The 15,899-nt window shown below is 54.4% G+C and overlaps 1 protein-coding gene across 3 annotated transcripts in view; it reads left to right on the top strand.

The window, feature by feature from the left end:
- The first annotated feature begins 238 nt into the window (after positions 1–238).
- Positions 239–15,899, top strand: part of RAB11FIP5 (RAB11 family interacting protein 5) — a 36,189-nt gene continuing 20,528 nt past the window's right edge. Inside the window, exon 1 of one of the 3 annotated variants that reach the window (XM_059188046.1) lies at positions 239–844. In XM_059188046.1, coding sequence (XP_059044029.1) covers positions 414–844 — 431 coding nt within the window. In that variant the 5' untranslated portion in view covers positions 239–413. The remainder of the gene's footprint in view (positions 845–15,899) is intronic. The other 2 variants (XM_059188047.1, XM_059188048.1) reach the window with 2 other exon arrangements.

The following is a 15,899-nucleotide window of genomic DNA, read 5'->3' as shown; positions in this document are numbered from 1 at the left end:
GCGCCCCCAGGCCGGGGCGGGGCCAATGCGGGAGCCCCGCCCACCCCTCTGCGGAGGCCGCACCCCTTGGTCCCAGTTGTCCTCTCCAGCTGCAGGCGGGGGTGTGGAGGCCAGTGCTGGGGCGCGAGAGCCAGGCCCCCGCCGCACTGCCGCACCGCCTCGCGGGTCTGGGTCGCGGGGCGGGGACGGGCGGGAGGCGGGGCGCTGACGTCGCGGCGCGGCCGGCGGCCGGGGAGGCGGGGAGGCGGCTGCCAGCTCGGCCCAGCCCAGCCAGCAGCTGCGGCGGCCCGGTGGCGGCGGCGGCGGTGGCGGCGCTCGGAGCCGGCTCCTGACCGCCCTCCGCCGCTGCCCGGCTCCTCTCGCGGTCCCAGTGTCTGTGGCCGCTTCTGCCGGCCTCGTCTGCCGCCTCCGCCATGGCCCTGGTGCGGGGCGCCGAGCCAGCCGCGGGGCCCTCCCGCTGGCTACCTACGCACGTCCAGGTGACTGTGCTGCGGGCCCGCGGGCTGCGGGGCAAGAGCTCAGGAGCGGGCAGCACCAGCGACGCGTACACGGTGATCCAGGTGGGCCGCGAGAAGTACAGCACGTCGGTGGTGGAGAAGACGCCGGGTTGCCCGGAGTGGCGCGAGGAGTGCTCTTTCGAGCTGCCACCTGGTGCCCTGGACGGCCTGCTTCGGGCGCAGGAGGCCGATGCGGGCCCGGCTCCCTGGGCGGCGGGCTCCGCCGCCGCCTGCGAGCTGGTGCTCACCACCATGCACCGCTCGCTCATCGGCGTCGACAAGTTCCTGGGCCAGGCCACGGTGGCGCTGGACGAGGTCTTTGGCGCAGGCCGCGCCCAGCATACGCAGTGAGTAAGGGGCGCCGAGGGCGCGGAAACGGTTAAAGGAGAGATCGCTGGGCGGGGCTGGCAGGGGAGCTGGACCCCCGAACCTTGGCCGGGGCGGTGCGCCCTTTGCCGCGAGCTCAAGGGCGTAAACCGACCAGTTGCTCTTTTGCATTTTGGGTACCCTTCCTTGCGACGACGGTCTGTGCTTGGCTGCTGGTGTGTCCTTGCGAAGCCTAGGGGGAGATATAACTGGTGGGCTAGCCTTCCGAGTAGATTGCCAAGTAAAGTTAGGGGTGGGATCCAGAGGCCCTTGGACTGTGGGAAACTCAAGAAGGAAAATTTGGGGGCCTTTCTTAGGGCCTCCGGGCCTGTCTCCCTTTCCTGGAAGGGGAGGGGCACTGCAGCCGCCTGCCCCTAGCCAGGCCTGCAGGGGAGTGGAGAGGCGCTGCCTCGCCTTGTGGGGGAAGGAAGGTGCAGTGTTCTACTTGAGGGCGACATTGACCAGAGATGTCCCACTAAAACTGGAGATTGCAGAGAGCATCTGCTTCTTGCCTTCTTTGCTTCTTTGGATGCCCTCTGCCACCTAGAGACAGACGCCTCTGGACCCCTGGCCCTCTGTGTCTCCTGTTCAGAAAGCCCGAGAGCCTCCTAACTAAAGGAAGGAAACCTTTCAGTGGGCTTTCAAGTGTCCTACCTATCCTGCTTGAGGTGAAGGCAGCGTCATGGTTAATGCACAGCAGGGGATAATCTCCCAGCCACTTCCACATGGAAGGGCCTGTGCGTTTTTTAATCATTTGTCTTGGCCTTGTTTAACCTTCCCCGGTGTCAAGATCAAGGCTTCAGACTTGGAGCCCCATTTCCTGTTTGGACTTGGGCAGGGTCTGAAAGCCAGTCCCCAGGACTGACCACCTACTGTGGATCCTTTTGAGGGGTTAACTGGGGTGATACCTCTCCTGGACCCCGTGGACCCTGGATGGGGAGGGTAAGATGTGCCCTGGGCATGCCCTGGGTGGGGACAGGTGCTGAAAAGGTTTGTCCATGTGGAATGGCATCTGAGTAAATCCAGAAAGGCTTATTAGAGAGGGATGAGCCTGGTACAGACCCATGTGAGAGCAGGATTTGGTTAGAAAGGATCTGACCTTGAACATTTTTCAAGACCTGTGTATGTAGGAAAGGGAAGATGGTTAGCATGGGGCAGGTTCCAGGCAGGCCTGTGACCTGGCTCCATCGCCCCCACCCCTGGCCTTCTCCTCTTCTTCCCTCCTGACTTGCTGTTTGGTTGTGGAATCATGTGGTATAGTTTGGCCCTTGTTTTGTTTTTTTTCCTCCCCTTTTCTGTCCTCTCCTTCCTTTTTGCCTGAGGGAGGCCAAGGGTGGCGGTGGGACAGAAAGCTCTCCTCTGGGTCTCTTAGCCCTTTCTTTCCCCCAAGTGGCTCCTGTTCCCAAATTCATTCCATCCCTTTCTTTCCTAGTCCTTCAGTCTCCACCACTAGGCTCATCTGACCAGACTGGTGGATGACACTGCTGGTGGCTGGGGGAGGGGGAAGACAGAAAGTCTCTGGGCTTGTGGGGAAAGGCCTCTGTGAAGTCAGTGCCTTAGGATCGGGGGAGCTTTGATTTTTTTCAGATTCTGCCCTTGCTTTCTTCTTGGCCTTTGAATCTTCCTTAGCTGAACTGTTTGTAGGCCCAGGTGGGCCTGTTTTCAGCCAAGGACAGTCCCTCTTTGGGAATTTGACTTGCCACCCCATTCAGATCAAGATTAATTTACTTTATAGAAGTCATCATTCCCACCAGGATCTTTCCAAACCTACCCCCTGCTTTCCTCTGGTGTGTTGACCTGCGTTATTTATAGAACGTGGAGGGGGCAGGAGAGGAGAGGGGCACTCCTGGTGGGCAGAGGCAAAGTCTGTGAAATGTGCCTGATCTTCCAGTACACTGGACCTAACAGCGTACCAACTGACGGAGGGTGAGGGCTGCTGCTCCCACTCGGGTCCCCACCACCAGCCTCTGATTTTTTTTTTTTTTTTTTAAGATTTTATTTATTTATTAGATAGAAAGAGAGTGATCACAAGTAGGCAGAGAGGCAGGCAGCGGGGGTAGGGGGGAGAGTGGGGGTGGTGGTGGAAGCAGGCCATCCCAGGACCTTGAGATCATGACCTGAGCAGAAGGCAGAGGCTTAACCCACTGAGGCACCTAGGCGCCCCATGCGGCCTCTGATTTTAATGGCCATTTCTGGTGACATTTCCTGGGAGCACCCCAGCATGAGCTACTGAGATAATGAGTCGCACATTCCCCAGTGGAGAGAGGGCAAGACGGAGAGGATCAGGGTGTACCCACCTCAGCTTTGGGTAATCTTGGAAAAAAACAGTATCCACTCTAATGCCAGGAGCCAGCTGTGGTGGTTTCAGGGAAGACAAATGGCAGCCCTGTGTTGCCAAGACAGAACCTGACTGGCGAAGGGCAGCCTCAGGATTATGGGGAGGGGGCTGTGGAGCTACAAGAAATAGATTCTGGTTTCAAACTTCCCACCTTGTGGTGAGTCAAGTAAACGCTTTGTGCCTCAGTTTTCTCATCTGTCCAGTGGGGCTAGTGTAACAAGACTGATGTAAGGCCTGAAATGAGAATGCAGTTAAAGCACCTAGGCGTGGCTGCTGGTGAGTGAACAGCAGTGATAGTGGAGGGAGGTTTTGATAACAGTGTCTGGTAGCTTTGGTCTGGAAGATGTCTCTGCCCTTGAAGAGCCTCTCATGTGATGGGGGAGACAATACAGAGCTTAGAGCCTGGGTTTGGGAAAGCCCCAGGAACATGGGTGGCAAAGTACCTACAGGAGTAGGAGAGCTGCTGACAAAATAGGCTGGCCCTTTGCAGGCCTCCATTCTTTTTGCTGCTAGAGGTTTGAGAAATTAGGGCTGGGCTTGGGCTCGGCAGTGCTCAATCCAGACTTATGCCAGCTTGCAGGCCTCCCCAGCAGCCTGGACTGCAGCTGTCCCTGCCCTCTCCAGAAGGCCAGATCGTCCAGTGTTTCCGAACATGGAGGTGGCTTTCATTCCCAGTTCTGTGACTTATTAGCAGGCAAGTTACTTAACCTGTTTCCTCATTTCTACAAAGGTCACAGTTATAATTATGGAATGATAAGATTAAATAGGACCATGTCTGAAAAGGCCTTGGTATAGTGCTAGGCCTAGAGTAAGCCTTCAAAGGGTAGGGGTTGTGGTTTCTCTGAGGACCTTGGTGGGGTGGATGGTATGGGACACCTCAATGTTCCGTGATGCTCCTTTGTCAAGGTGTGCTCTTTGAGGTCAGGATTTCACCAGAGGCTTTCAAAGAACTGAAGAGGAAGTTCTCAAAACATAATTTAACATGATACATGAGGAAACTGATTATGACTTTTTCCCCTCAATGAAGCCATTCATGGATCATCATGGATCTGAAAATCCTCAGATGCTTCTCCACTATTTCCTTTCTAGTTTTTAGCTCTAGTACCCTTGGTGGGTTCTGTGTGTGGAGGGGGTGTTATGTATGAAGTAAAAGAGTCCCTGCCCTAAAGAACCCCCATCCTGGGCCCATCAGATTGATGGGTAGAGCCTGGCCCCTTGGGGAGCCTGAGTCTGGGCTTAATTTGGTTTGGGACCAGTTCGTCTTTTTTCCTCCCAGAGAGTAAAACCGTTGGGCAGGCTGCTCACTGTGGCACCCTGAGATTTTGTTGGCCCTGTCAGGGGCCATTGATTTTATGGAGGGCTTCTGGGAGGCCTGTGGCTGCCCAGGACCACTGCAGTTTGAGATAGTTGTCTTCTGCCTGACTGATCACGGCGGCCCGAGATCCCCTCAAAGGTGGTGGGTTTGGGGGCACTGGGGGAGGCACCTGAAGGAAAATGCAGCCTGCTGGCCTAAGGTTGGGATGGTTTTTGAGGGCTTCCATTCATTTCTCAGCCTCCAAACAGCCTGCACCTTCCTGTGCATGTGACCCTCTCGCCACTGGTTTCCAGATGTGACTGCTCCCCAGGAAGCAGCTGAGGCTACAAGGGTCCTGGTCCCAACCCTAAGGTTCAGCTCCGGCTCCAGCCCCAGACCTGTAGGGCTGCTGGGGGAGTCTGCTTTGGCCGGGAGTGTTCCTGTGGGGAAGGGTGTGGCCCTATTTAAAAGCCAGTCATTAGGGTGCAGGAGACTCCAACTCCCTTAGTTCTGGGGTGGTTTTTATTTGGGGTAGCTTGAGCAGCAGTGGCTAGGGGGGAGGGGAGGGGAGGAAGTGACTTCTACATCAGACTGGGCGGCTCCTGGTTGGCACAGCAACTTCCTCTTCCCTCAGGCTCTGGCCCTGGGTGGGAGCCCTGGCTCTGCCCTGTACTACTCTCCCTGTAGCCAGCCAGGGATAGGCATAGCTCAGCAGATCCGTGGCCCCGGGCGGCCACAAGGGCTGTCCTTTCCTCCAAAGGGGGCTGCCTGCTCCGCCTGTTATTGCTGCTTCTCTGGTGCTGTGACGCTCTTGCCTACGCGAAATGACTAGTCAGGCCTTGTCCAGATGTTTCCCCTGCCCTTCCCACCCTGCGCTGGGGCAGATAATTAACACAATGGCAGGAGCTCTCTGGGAATCAGTACTCTCTCTGTTTTTTCCTTGTGCAGGGCCAATCCTCTGCAAAATGGTATCGTCATGAAAAAGCATTGCCCTTTTCCACAGCCAAGTTTAAAAAAAATAAAATAAGTCTACATGTGGGTCCTTTCTATACCTGGCAGTCCTGCCAGGGAAGAGTCTTATGGTTTTGCTCTTGCTAAACCCCTTAGGTTACTTCTTGACTCAGGAAGGATGGCAGCCAGTGAGGAGAGCTGAGCTTGGCAGGTCGGGCTGAGGCCCCTGTGTGGGGCTGGGCCCAGGCCTCTCCTTAGTGAAGGGGAAGCAAGCAGGGCCCCTGGAAGTTCCAGAGGAGCTGCCCAGAGGAGGAGCTTTCTCCCAGGCCACCTTGGCCTTTAGCTGGCCCAGGGGTTGGGGGAGTCGGCGGGAGCACAGCCCTTCCTTGTGGAATTCTAATGTCAGAGCTAGCAGAGGGCTTAGCCCTGTGGGGACTGAGGCTGGGGAGGGTTGGGGCTCTGTTAGGCCTGGCAGAGCTGTAGGATTTAGGGTAAGGGAGAGATGGCATTTGGGGCCCTGTGTGCCTCCCAGGTTTCTGTGGAAGTGCCTGTGGGATTTTAGAGAGAAAGGGGGACATTTCTACTGGGATAGGGGAGGGGGCCTTGTGGTTTATCTGTGGACTGGGAGGGGTGGTCTCATGCAAAATCTTTTGTGGAGAGCCTGGGCAGAGGCCTGCAGGGGCCACTAGGTGCGGTGGGGTGAGTTCCGAGGAGGAGAGGACGTGGCTATCCCAGCCTGCATGCCCGGAAGGTGTGGCTTGGTTAGGAGAATGAACCCCACATTTGGAGGAAGAGCCGTAGGCAAGTGCTGTATTTTCAGGCCTTGCCAGGGAGCACTGGAGATATTCAGAGCAGACGGGGCCGCCGGTCTTAGCCGTGGTCAGGGACGCCTCCTTGAGGAAGAGACATACACTGAAGACCTGTGAGGTCCTCCCTGGCAGCATGTAGCACTGTCTTGGGGGGCTGTTATGGGCTCCTTAGCGAGGCGTACCATCAATGAAGCCCTTTGTGCTGCCGTTGTCCTAAGGACTCAACTTAGCTCACAGGAACCCCTGGAGGTGGAGGTACTTTTACTGTTTAACGGATGGAGAAACAAAGGCACAGAGAGGTGAAGTGACTTTTCTAAAAAGACACACAGTACAAGGCAGAGTCAGAATTTGGACCCAGGCACTTCACCACCACTCTGTACTGCCCAATCTCAGTTTCCCTCCATATCTTCCGTGAGCTAGCTCTGCATAGGACCAGGGCTTGGCCGCTGCCTTCCTGAGGGTTCCGCTGACCTCCCTGGAGCCCATCTCTGTGGTTCTCCCCACGGCTCTGTAAGCGTGGCCTGCTTCTCCTATGTGAGGCCTTGGCTGACTGGGGTAAGCGTGTTTGAGCTGTGGCTCCGAATCTGGTCGCTTCTGCCTCCCGGGGCTGGGGGTGTTGTGGAGTACTTCCGGAAGGAGGGTATCAGCATGAGCAGAGTGTCTCTCAAGAGCTTGGGAGAGGCCTGGGAAGCTCTGCCTTGGCCCCGGGCACCCACACCCTGGGCAGATTTGCTCCCATTGACTTGTGCAGTAGAGCAGAGCTTGGGAGCATCAGCAGATACGAGAGTTTCTGACCTTTCTCAAGAATCACATGCTTGTTTTACTGAGACAGAATGCTCTGAGCCATCTAGGGTCTTACAGCAATGCTGTCATTTGCCTTTTTTTTTTTTTTCATTTTTTCTTTTCTTTCCTTTTGTTAAGTATCTAGGAAGCTATTAGGAGACGACCACTGTGCCTAGGTCAGGGCTTTGGAGAAAACAAGAGAAAGAAATGTATAGCCCTTTCCCTAGAAGGGCAAAGATGTGTTTGAGACTAGATTTATCCAGGAAGGATAATTACCCTATAAAACAGCATGTACAAGTGTGAGAGAAAGAAAGGGTCAGGAGAAGGGTGAACTCAGCAGGATTGGAGTGATCAGGGTGGGCATCCTGGGGGAAGCAGGTCCTGGAATGACCATTGAGGCTGTGATGGAGACTGGGAGAGTTTCAGGGAGACCAAGACTGCCTTGGAAAGGGGAAGTGAGTGTCTTGGGGCTGGGCGAGGAGAGGGAGTGGAGGAGAGCCGATTTTTCTTTCCCCTGTGTCTCTCTCAGCAAAACAGCCTGACTTGACTTTTTTTTTTTTTTTTTTTTAGTTCACCTGGTTCAAATTCTGAATGTACAGAATGTATGCAATGAAAAGTCTCCCTTGCCCTGACCTTGAGTCATCCAGCTCCTTTCTTCAGAAGGAACCAATATTGCCAGTTCTTGGGTATCCATCCAAAGTTATTGTATGCATTTAACATTTGTTTGCACAAGCGCAGTGTTTTCTGCACATAGGTTATACCTATGATCAGCTTGACTTTCCCACACAGGATGTTTTTTTATTGTCTCCACCTGTTGTGCATCTAAACCAAGACCCTGGCTGAGGGGCGAGGCTCTACTTAACTTTGTTCTCCGTGACCCAAGACTCTTGTTTGGGGTGAATATGGGGTTAGGAGCAAACTGAGGAGGGGGTGGGAGTAAGCAGAGTTTCTTCCTATTCTCCACCCCCCATCTGACTGAGACCACCTGGGAGAGGTCATCTTACTGGTTCCCTCCTTCTCCCTGGGCAGGGTCATCACTGGCTGGTCCTGGGCCACCTTGCTCCCATGGGGCTGATGACAGCTTATAAAAGGCCCTTGATAGACCATGAACCCAAATCTTAATGTGTGGTTTGGCCTATTTTTCAGAGTGCTTTCCTGGCATCACCTCATTTCATTCTTTCCTAAGGGCAGACAGGGTGACCCCCATTTTTTACAGATGTGGAGACTGGGGTCTCAGGAGGGGAAATGACTTGTCCAACATCATGTGACTTGTGTGACCAGATTATGCAGCCGGATTTCTGACTTCTAGGTGCGGTGCTTTTTTCCCTACTTCATGCTTTTGGCTGTTACATATTTTCTGCTGCTATTAGGGTGGTTAAACTTGTTTCTAGGCTTTTTCTCTGCCGAGGGAGTATGGTCGCTGGCTAGTCTGAGGCCAGCTGATAGCAGCAGGCCTCTGGAACCCACAGGAGTAGGGGGCATGAGGATCTGCTGAGATGTTTGCTCCTGGAAGAGTGGGGAGGGGGACCTGGCTGGGTTCTGAGGTGAGTTAGGCAAGCCATGCTCACAGAGGCTGGGGTGGCTCAGGAAGTGATGGGTCTGGGTTCTGAGGACCTTCGGTGCTAGAGTAGGTGATAGAATCATCTCGGGGCTTGATAAGAGGCAATATCCTGCAGGAGGACTGTGTCTGGCTGGCAGTTTTGCTGTAGAGACCAAGTCAAAGGGTGGGTTTGATGGTGGGTGTGGGGAGCCAGAAGTTGGGCCTGAGGCCCTGCTCGACTCCTCTCTGAGCATGTGAGGAGGAATGCTCATGTGGGGGATTTGAAGGCCTCCGATGGAGGAGACTCTGGGGACAATGTTTTCCAGCTGTCCCCCCTGCCCCTCACTGGCTCTTCTTATCGCCCCACTGTTACAGGGGTGAAATGGTGGCTTTAAACCCTCTTAGTAATTCAGATCCATGGACTAGAACCTGGGTCTCCTGCCTTCCCGCTATGCCCTTAAGATAATTTTTTTCAACTGATTTTTGGGACTAGCTAAGCCCTTGCCAATTCCATCTCATTTATCCAGCAAGTATTGGAATGTGTTCCATATGTCAGACCCCGCCCGTGGGCTTGGGGGATACAAGGTGAGTGGCAGTCCCTGCTGTCACTAAGGACAGAGAGCTCAGGGCCAAGCCTGCTGCCAGAGGAAAGGGGCCCCTCCTGCCTTCCCCATTGCTCCTGTCCTAGTTTTGGATTCTTTTTTCTTTCTTTCTTTCTTTTTTTTTTAATTTCTGTTCTGGACTGTTATCCTAGCTGCTGCTGCCTTTTTATAAACCAGAATGCCAGTTTATTAATTTAGGATGAGAAATTATTACGCCTGTGGAGGCGTGAGGAGTTGTTCAGGTCAGCCCAGCCAGGGGACCTGCCCTGGCTTGTGTCGGCTCCTACCTGTCACCCCTGCCTCACCTCAGTGCTGTCCCTCTCCCACCTGTCCTATACTCTTCCTACAGTACAGCCTCCAGCAGGCCCTGTCCTTGATTATACCCTATAGGCGCTCTTTGGGGTCCAGAACAGAGCTTGGTCCTTTGGTGTGGTGTTTGAGGCAGTCTCCTACCTACCCCAGGGCACCTTTCTGCCTCACTTTCCCTGTCAGCCCTGGCATCTGCATATTTTGTTTCTTCCACCTGGAATGTCTGTCTGGCTCTTTGCCTCTTTGCTCCCCTTTGCTCAAGGCCCAGGATCAATGTCATGTCCTTCACCACCCCTCCCGAAACCATTTTACTACTTTGTGCATTTTTGCAGCATCGATCACTTTCCTGATTTGTGTGGCTATCTTATTTCCCCACCAAGATGTGAGCTTCTCAAGGACTCTCTCCCTTTCTTATTCCTGGCAGACACTTGCGAAATATTTTGAGTGAAGGCCTAGCTGAGGCCTCCCATGGTTGGGTGGATTTCATGGGCGAGAGCCCTGTGCCTCTAAGAGGGATGATTTTGCATCAAGTGCCAGACCCTGTGCTTGAGTGCAGCCATAACTGGGCAGGACTGAACTCACGGGGCAGCACAAGGCTCAGAGATCAGGGCTCAGTCTCAGGACACGGAGAAGAAGCCCGTGTCCTGGCCCAAGGCTACCCCCGAACTCTGGGGTCTAATTGAAACTGCACTGTTAGTTCCAAGTGGGACCCGAAAGAGAGTGTCAGTGAGTCCGTGCTCCCTAACATAGCCACAATGCCCTTATCACACACAAAATCTACAGTTCCGTAACAATCACCCAGTGTCCAGACCATTCCCAGTTTCCCCTGATATCAGAACTGCTTCTTCATGGGTGGTTTGTCGAGTCAGGATCCAGACAGGGCTCCCATCCTGGGCCTGGTCAGGACTCCCGGGATGACAGTCTTTATCTCGGCCCCTGCCAGAGGAGGAGCTGTCTGTGAGGCTGTCTGACACTGTGGCCCCAATTCTCAGACCCCTGAGCACTAGTTGCTGGGTCTGCCAGGCCCAGTCCCCATGCCCTGCCTGCAGGCAGGAGTCCTTCCATCAGCCACGCCATAGCCCTGCTTTCCATGTCCCTCCATCAGCGAGGCCCCAAGTGGGGCAGCTGGTCCCGTTAGCCCGACCCAGTCATCATGAAGGTTCCCATCGCCTTGGTTCTAGCATTCACGGAGGAGTGTCCCCATGGCCCCCGGTTCTGCCTTTTCCTCCATGTCTGTCAGGAACCGGGCAGCAGGAAGAGCTTTTCCTCTCAACTCTTTGGTCCCTCTGCATAGGAATGGGCAGGATGGTGCCATTTGCTAAGGAACACCAGGACCGGCAGGTGTTTGCCAGCATTTTTCAGTTAGCGGTGACTTTCAGGTGAACTGCTCCCCCTCACCCCAGGACAATGTGCATGATACTAGTCATCTACCCTGCAGGAGTTTCCTGCCAGAGCGGAGATTGAGGGCCTTGTGAGCCCAGGGATGGGGGCAAGAGGCCATTCGTCTTTGGGGTAGCAGGTGGCTTGAGGACAAATGTTTTACCTGTACAGCATCACTTGAAATGGCTGATGGCTGGCCTGGAGTAGGGATACAGGGCCAGATAATGTGAAGGACAGATATTTTGCTGTTTTCTGCTGCTACTTTCCCCAACATCGACTTTTTGGGTTGCATATCTTCTCTACTCCAGAGCCCTGCAGCCCCCTATTTGTAGTAACTCTCCAGATGGGGAGAGTGAAGCCAGGGAGGGAGAACTGGGTCCGTGTATCCCTCTCTCCTTTGTGCTGGCTCCTCACTCTCCCTTCTGGAAGATTCTCCAGCCAGTACCTAAGGCCTCTTAGCTTCGTTTGCCTCGGGGTGGGTGGGGTCTGATGCCGGCATCTGCCAGCTTTGCAGGACCCCTCAGCCGCAGCCTAGTGGTAGCTGTTCGGTAGCTGGAGATGAGCCCTGTCTCTGGGGAGGCTGGGGTGGCATCTGGGGCATCAGAGAGAAACTGTACCCCTAGGGGTTATAGCTGGGGCAGGTGAGGAGCCCCCCGCCAATGTGAGAGGTTGTGGTTTGGGAGGGGTGCGAGCTAAACATATTTGCTGGCTCCCTAGCTAGCAGGTGCGCTTGGCTGTTTTCGTTTTTTGGGGTCACCTTCAGCAGCGTGCAGGGTATCCGAGGGCTAGATGGAGCACTGTAGCATGACGCTGGCAAGACTCAGGGCCTTGAGCCAGCCTCTGGCCCCTGGCCAGGCCCTCTCGTGCCCCTGGGTAAGACATGGGGAGCAGCGCCTCTCCTGTGCTTTGAAATCTTAGCCTGGGTGCCACGTAGTGGAGCAGGAGGAGACCTGCCTTTCTGCTGCCTTTGTCCCCTCCCTACTCTAGAGCAGATACTCTTAGCCCTTTCTGTGCCGTGGACCGCTTTGGTCTCTGGTCGAAGCCTTTAGACCCCTTCTCCAAAGAAGGCCTTCAAATGTGTAGGATTACAAAGTACACCAGTGATACTGACATTCAGTTATCACTATATGAAAGCATTTGCTGCAGTAACATGTCCTTTATCCCTGTGCTAAGTGATAGAGTGCAGGGGTTGTCTAATAACGTTTAAGTTCAGAGTACTGGTGAGTAGGAACCACATTCTGTGACATCTGCCACGGCTGTAATGGGATATGAGGATGTCTGGTTTCTCTTGGTGACCCAAGAGTTGTGCTTGCAGAGAGGGGCAGTCTAGTGCGGTGATCAAGGTCAGAGGCTCTGGAGACGGAGCTTGAGTTCATATCCTGGCTCTGCGGCTTGCTGACAAGAAGTGTGACTTACCCCAGCTGACTTCTCTGTGCCCCTATGTCTGTGTGGGCAAAAATACGTGAGCTGACACTTGAGTGGCAGGTCTCATGTGCTGGGCCCCATTCTCTGAGTGCTCCACAGATAGCCTGCTTTATCCTCATAGTGGTCTTGTGAGGAGAGCAGACATGCGTTTTCCCCGCATGATATGTAGGTATGAAACACAGAGAGGTTAAGTCACCTCCCCCAGGTCATACAGGTGGTGGGGCTGGGGCTTAAAGCAGGCTGCCTGGCTCTCTCAAGGTCTGCCTCCCACATCCACTTCACAGGGTTGTTAGAAGGATTAGCAAGATACGGTCCAGTGTGGTGAGTGCCGAGTATAGTGTCCAGCACACAGCAATCGATAAAGGAGAGGTGTAGCCAGCTATGGGTGAGAAGATTTGTGTCCTAGTGGTGGGCTAGAGTGGGGTCAACACCCAGCCTCCCTTCAGAGACCGCCATTCACCGGGCTGCACGACTCCCAGACCTGGCGGGTGCCTTCTCTTTCGGGGAAGTGAATGAGACCCTTCATTCGGAGCTGCGAAATGAGGCTGTCAGGATTAAAAAAGGCCCCCTTCTGGAACTGTCCCCTCTAAGCTTGGCACTTGGGGCTCCTGCCCTCAGAGGCCTCCTGTTGGAAGTGGTAAGCAGGGAGTATCCTCTTTGCTTTTTTGGGAGCTTCTGGTCTCCTGGGTGAGACCCATGGGTTTGTAATGAGAGAAGCGTTACCCAGTTGTTCAGTAGTGAACAGGGACAGACAAGTTCTTAAGTCAATTCATAGATTAATTTGTTAGTTCATTGAACAGATGTTTGAGTGGCTGCTATTTTAAGTGTTGGGGACGCAGAGATGAGGCGAATACAATTGCTGCCTACAGACTAGGGGAAGACAGACGTCACACAGCCATGTATACGTATATCGGTGTCCTGTGTAGGACACACACACACACACACACACACACACATGCACACACATGATGTACACTGAAGAAACAGAATAAGGCAAGGAGCACTGGCAGCGGAGGGACTCAGGGAAGACTGAGGAGCTTCAGATGAACTGATGCCTGATGGGAGGGAGGGAGGGAGGGAGTGAGTGAACCGTGGCCTGAAGACCGGGCCTGTGTCTCAGGCAGAGGGAGAAGCAAGTGCAGTGGCCTTGTGGTGGGAACAAGCCCGACAGGTTCAGGGACATCAAGAAGGCCAGTGTGGAATGAGTGACTCAGAGAGTGGAGCCAGGACTCAAAAGATGGGACTTTTTCACCATTCTGAGGAGGAGGCTGTGATGTGCGTCTTTGCAGGAGGAGCAGGGAAGTGAGGGGACCGTCACGTCCAGCAGGGCGATGGGGTGAAGGGGGAGCATTCTGGCTATAATTGGCCCATAGAGCCAGCAGAGTTCAAAGTTGGGATATGGGCTGTGAGGGGGGAAAAAAGAGACCAAGATGGCTCCTGGGTTTGGGGATTGAAACAGGTGATGTGTGGGGGCTCAGGGAGGGTGCCATGATTTGGATCATAAGCTGAATTTGGGATTGATAAGAACTGGGGATGAGTCAGGCGTGCCTGGACCTGTGTGTCACAGCCCCTGCTGCCCGTGGCTCTGGCACATGTGAGTTTGACATCAGCCCTAGGTCACTTAGGGTGTGTGGCAGCCATTAGCCCAGCTGCGTTGTTCCCTGAGAGACAGGTGGAGGTGGTGGGCGGAGGAGTAACTAAGGCCATAATCCTGGTAACAGCTGGGTCCACTAGTCCCCCCACCCCTTCTATCCCGCGTTTGTCCTCTGCCCCCTGGGTGTGTTTGTGTGGTGGTAGGGGGGCTCTCTCGCAGGGGAAGAGGCTAAGGGCTGAGTCCTCAGTCCAAGCTGGGCCTGCTGAACTTTGGTCAGGTGCCTTGGGAATTTGGGGGAGGTTTGGCTGATGAGCAGGTGGCCATGAAGGCCTCTCCATGGTTCTGTGCCCCCCAGGAATTCTGGACTCTGATGGCCACTGGGGAGGCTGGGCTGCCCTCAGACAAGGTTTTCATGGCCTGGACACAGGACAAAACCCCAAGGTTCCCTTGGTGACCTTCCAGGGCTATATGCCCCTGGGATCATGCCTGCATCTGTGGTGTACATCCAGGCTTTTTCTGGCCTCCATCCCCTCCGGGTGTCAGAGGACTGAATGTTTGCATTCAGCTGTATGAAAAGTGCTACCTCTTTTTAAAAAATTATTTTTAAAGATTTTATTTATTTATTTGTCAGAGAGAGAGAGAGCACAAGCAGGGGGAACAGCAGGCAGAGAGAGAAGCAGGTTCCCTACTCAGCACACGGAGCCCCATGCAGGACTCGATCCCAGGACTCTGGTTTTGTGACCTGAGCTGAAGGTAGACGCTTAACCAACTGAGCCACCTGAGTGTCATGAGAAATGCTTTTTTTTTTTTTAAATTTAAGATAGATCTTCTTCTTCTTCTTCTTCTTCTTCTTCTTCTTCTTTTTTTAAAAGATTTTGTTTATTTATTTGACAGATCACAAGTAGGCGGAGAGGCAGGCAGAGAGAGAGAGGAAGGGAAGCAGGCTCCCTGCTGAGCAGAGAGACCGATGTGGGGCTCAATCCTAGGACCCTGGGATCATGACCTGAGCCAAAGGCAGAGGCTTTAACCCACTGAGCCACCCAGGCACCCCCGAGAAATGCTGTATCTTAAAGGTTAAGGGCATGGGCTGAGAGTTGGGCATCTTGATGTTTAGATTCCAGCTCTGTCACTTACTCTCTGGGTGATTTGGGCAAGTGACAGAGCTTCTCTATAGGTTAGTTTCCTCAAGCCCAGAACGGGGATAATGGGCCTGGCCTCCTGAACAGTGTGGATAGTAAAGGGGGAGCTATTGGTGTGGATGGGGGGGTGCCAGAAGACTGGCTCTGCCGGCTCTCTGACCCCATCACATGTCTTCCCGTCTCTCACATGTGGCCTGTGGCAGGGCAGGCCTCCCCTGGAAACTGTGTGGAAATGGAACCTCTCCGATGCCCTCGGCCTCCGTGGCGTGACTGCCAGCATGCCTGGGGCAAGTCCCAGACAGAGATCCTCTCTGCCAAACCCTTGTCTCCTGAGTGCATGCTGCCTGGGCCTTGGCACACTCAGGTGCCCCACCTGCCATGACTCTCACACCATCTGAGAGTAGATGGGAAGCCTTGGCTCCAGGCTGACCGGCGGCCCTGAGAGGAGGGTCTCCCACTGGAAGGCTGAGGAAGCAGAGGGTTAGGGAAGTAACCTGGTAAGTGAGGGGGCCAGGTGTGCACTGAGGATGCAGAGCCCAGCTCTTAGTCACCAGGCTTTGCCGCCGCAGGCATCCAAGCAGGGAGTGGGCAGAACGAGAGGGAAGCGAGAGGGAGCGCAGGCAGGGACCCATGGAGGCCTTGTAGCATCTCGAGATTTGCTGCGTGCACAATTTATTTCCTTTGTAACTCCGTACCTGGGGGGTACTCAGTAAGCATCTGCAGGGAGCCCAGTCCCACTAGGGAGACCCCAGGCACCCAGGAAATGACAGTACCTGCTAGCCGTGGAGCAGAGTATAGCCTGGTCTGGTTGTGGAGTGAATTTGGTTCAGAGTGCGTGTGCCTGGTCAGAAAGAGGAGGGATCTGGCCAGGC

The sequence above is a fragment of the Mustela lutreola genome, chromosome 9 (genome assembly GCF_030435805.1).
Source record: "Mustela lutreola isolate mMusLut2 chromosome 9, mMusLut2.pri, whole genome shotgun sequence".
Classification (NCBI taxonomy): domain Eukaryota; kingdom Metazoa; phylum Chordata; class Mammalia; order Carnivora; family Mustelidae; genus Mustela; species Mustela lutreola.
The sequence above is the reverse complement of the archived record's forward strand: the minus strand, read 5'-3'. Positions and strand labels throughout refer to the sequence as shown.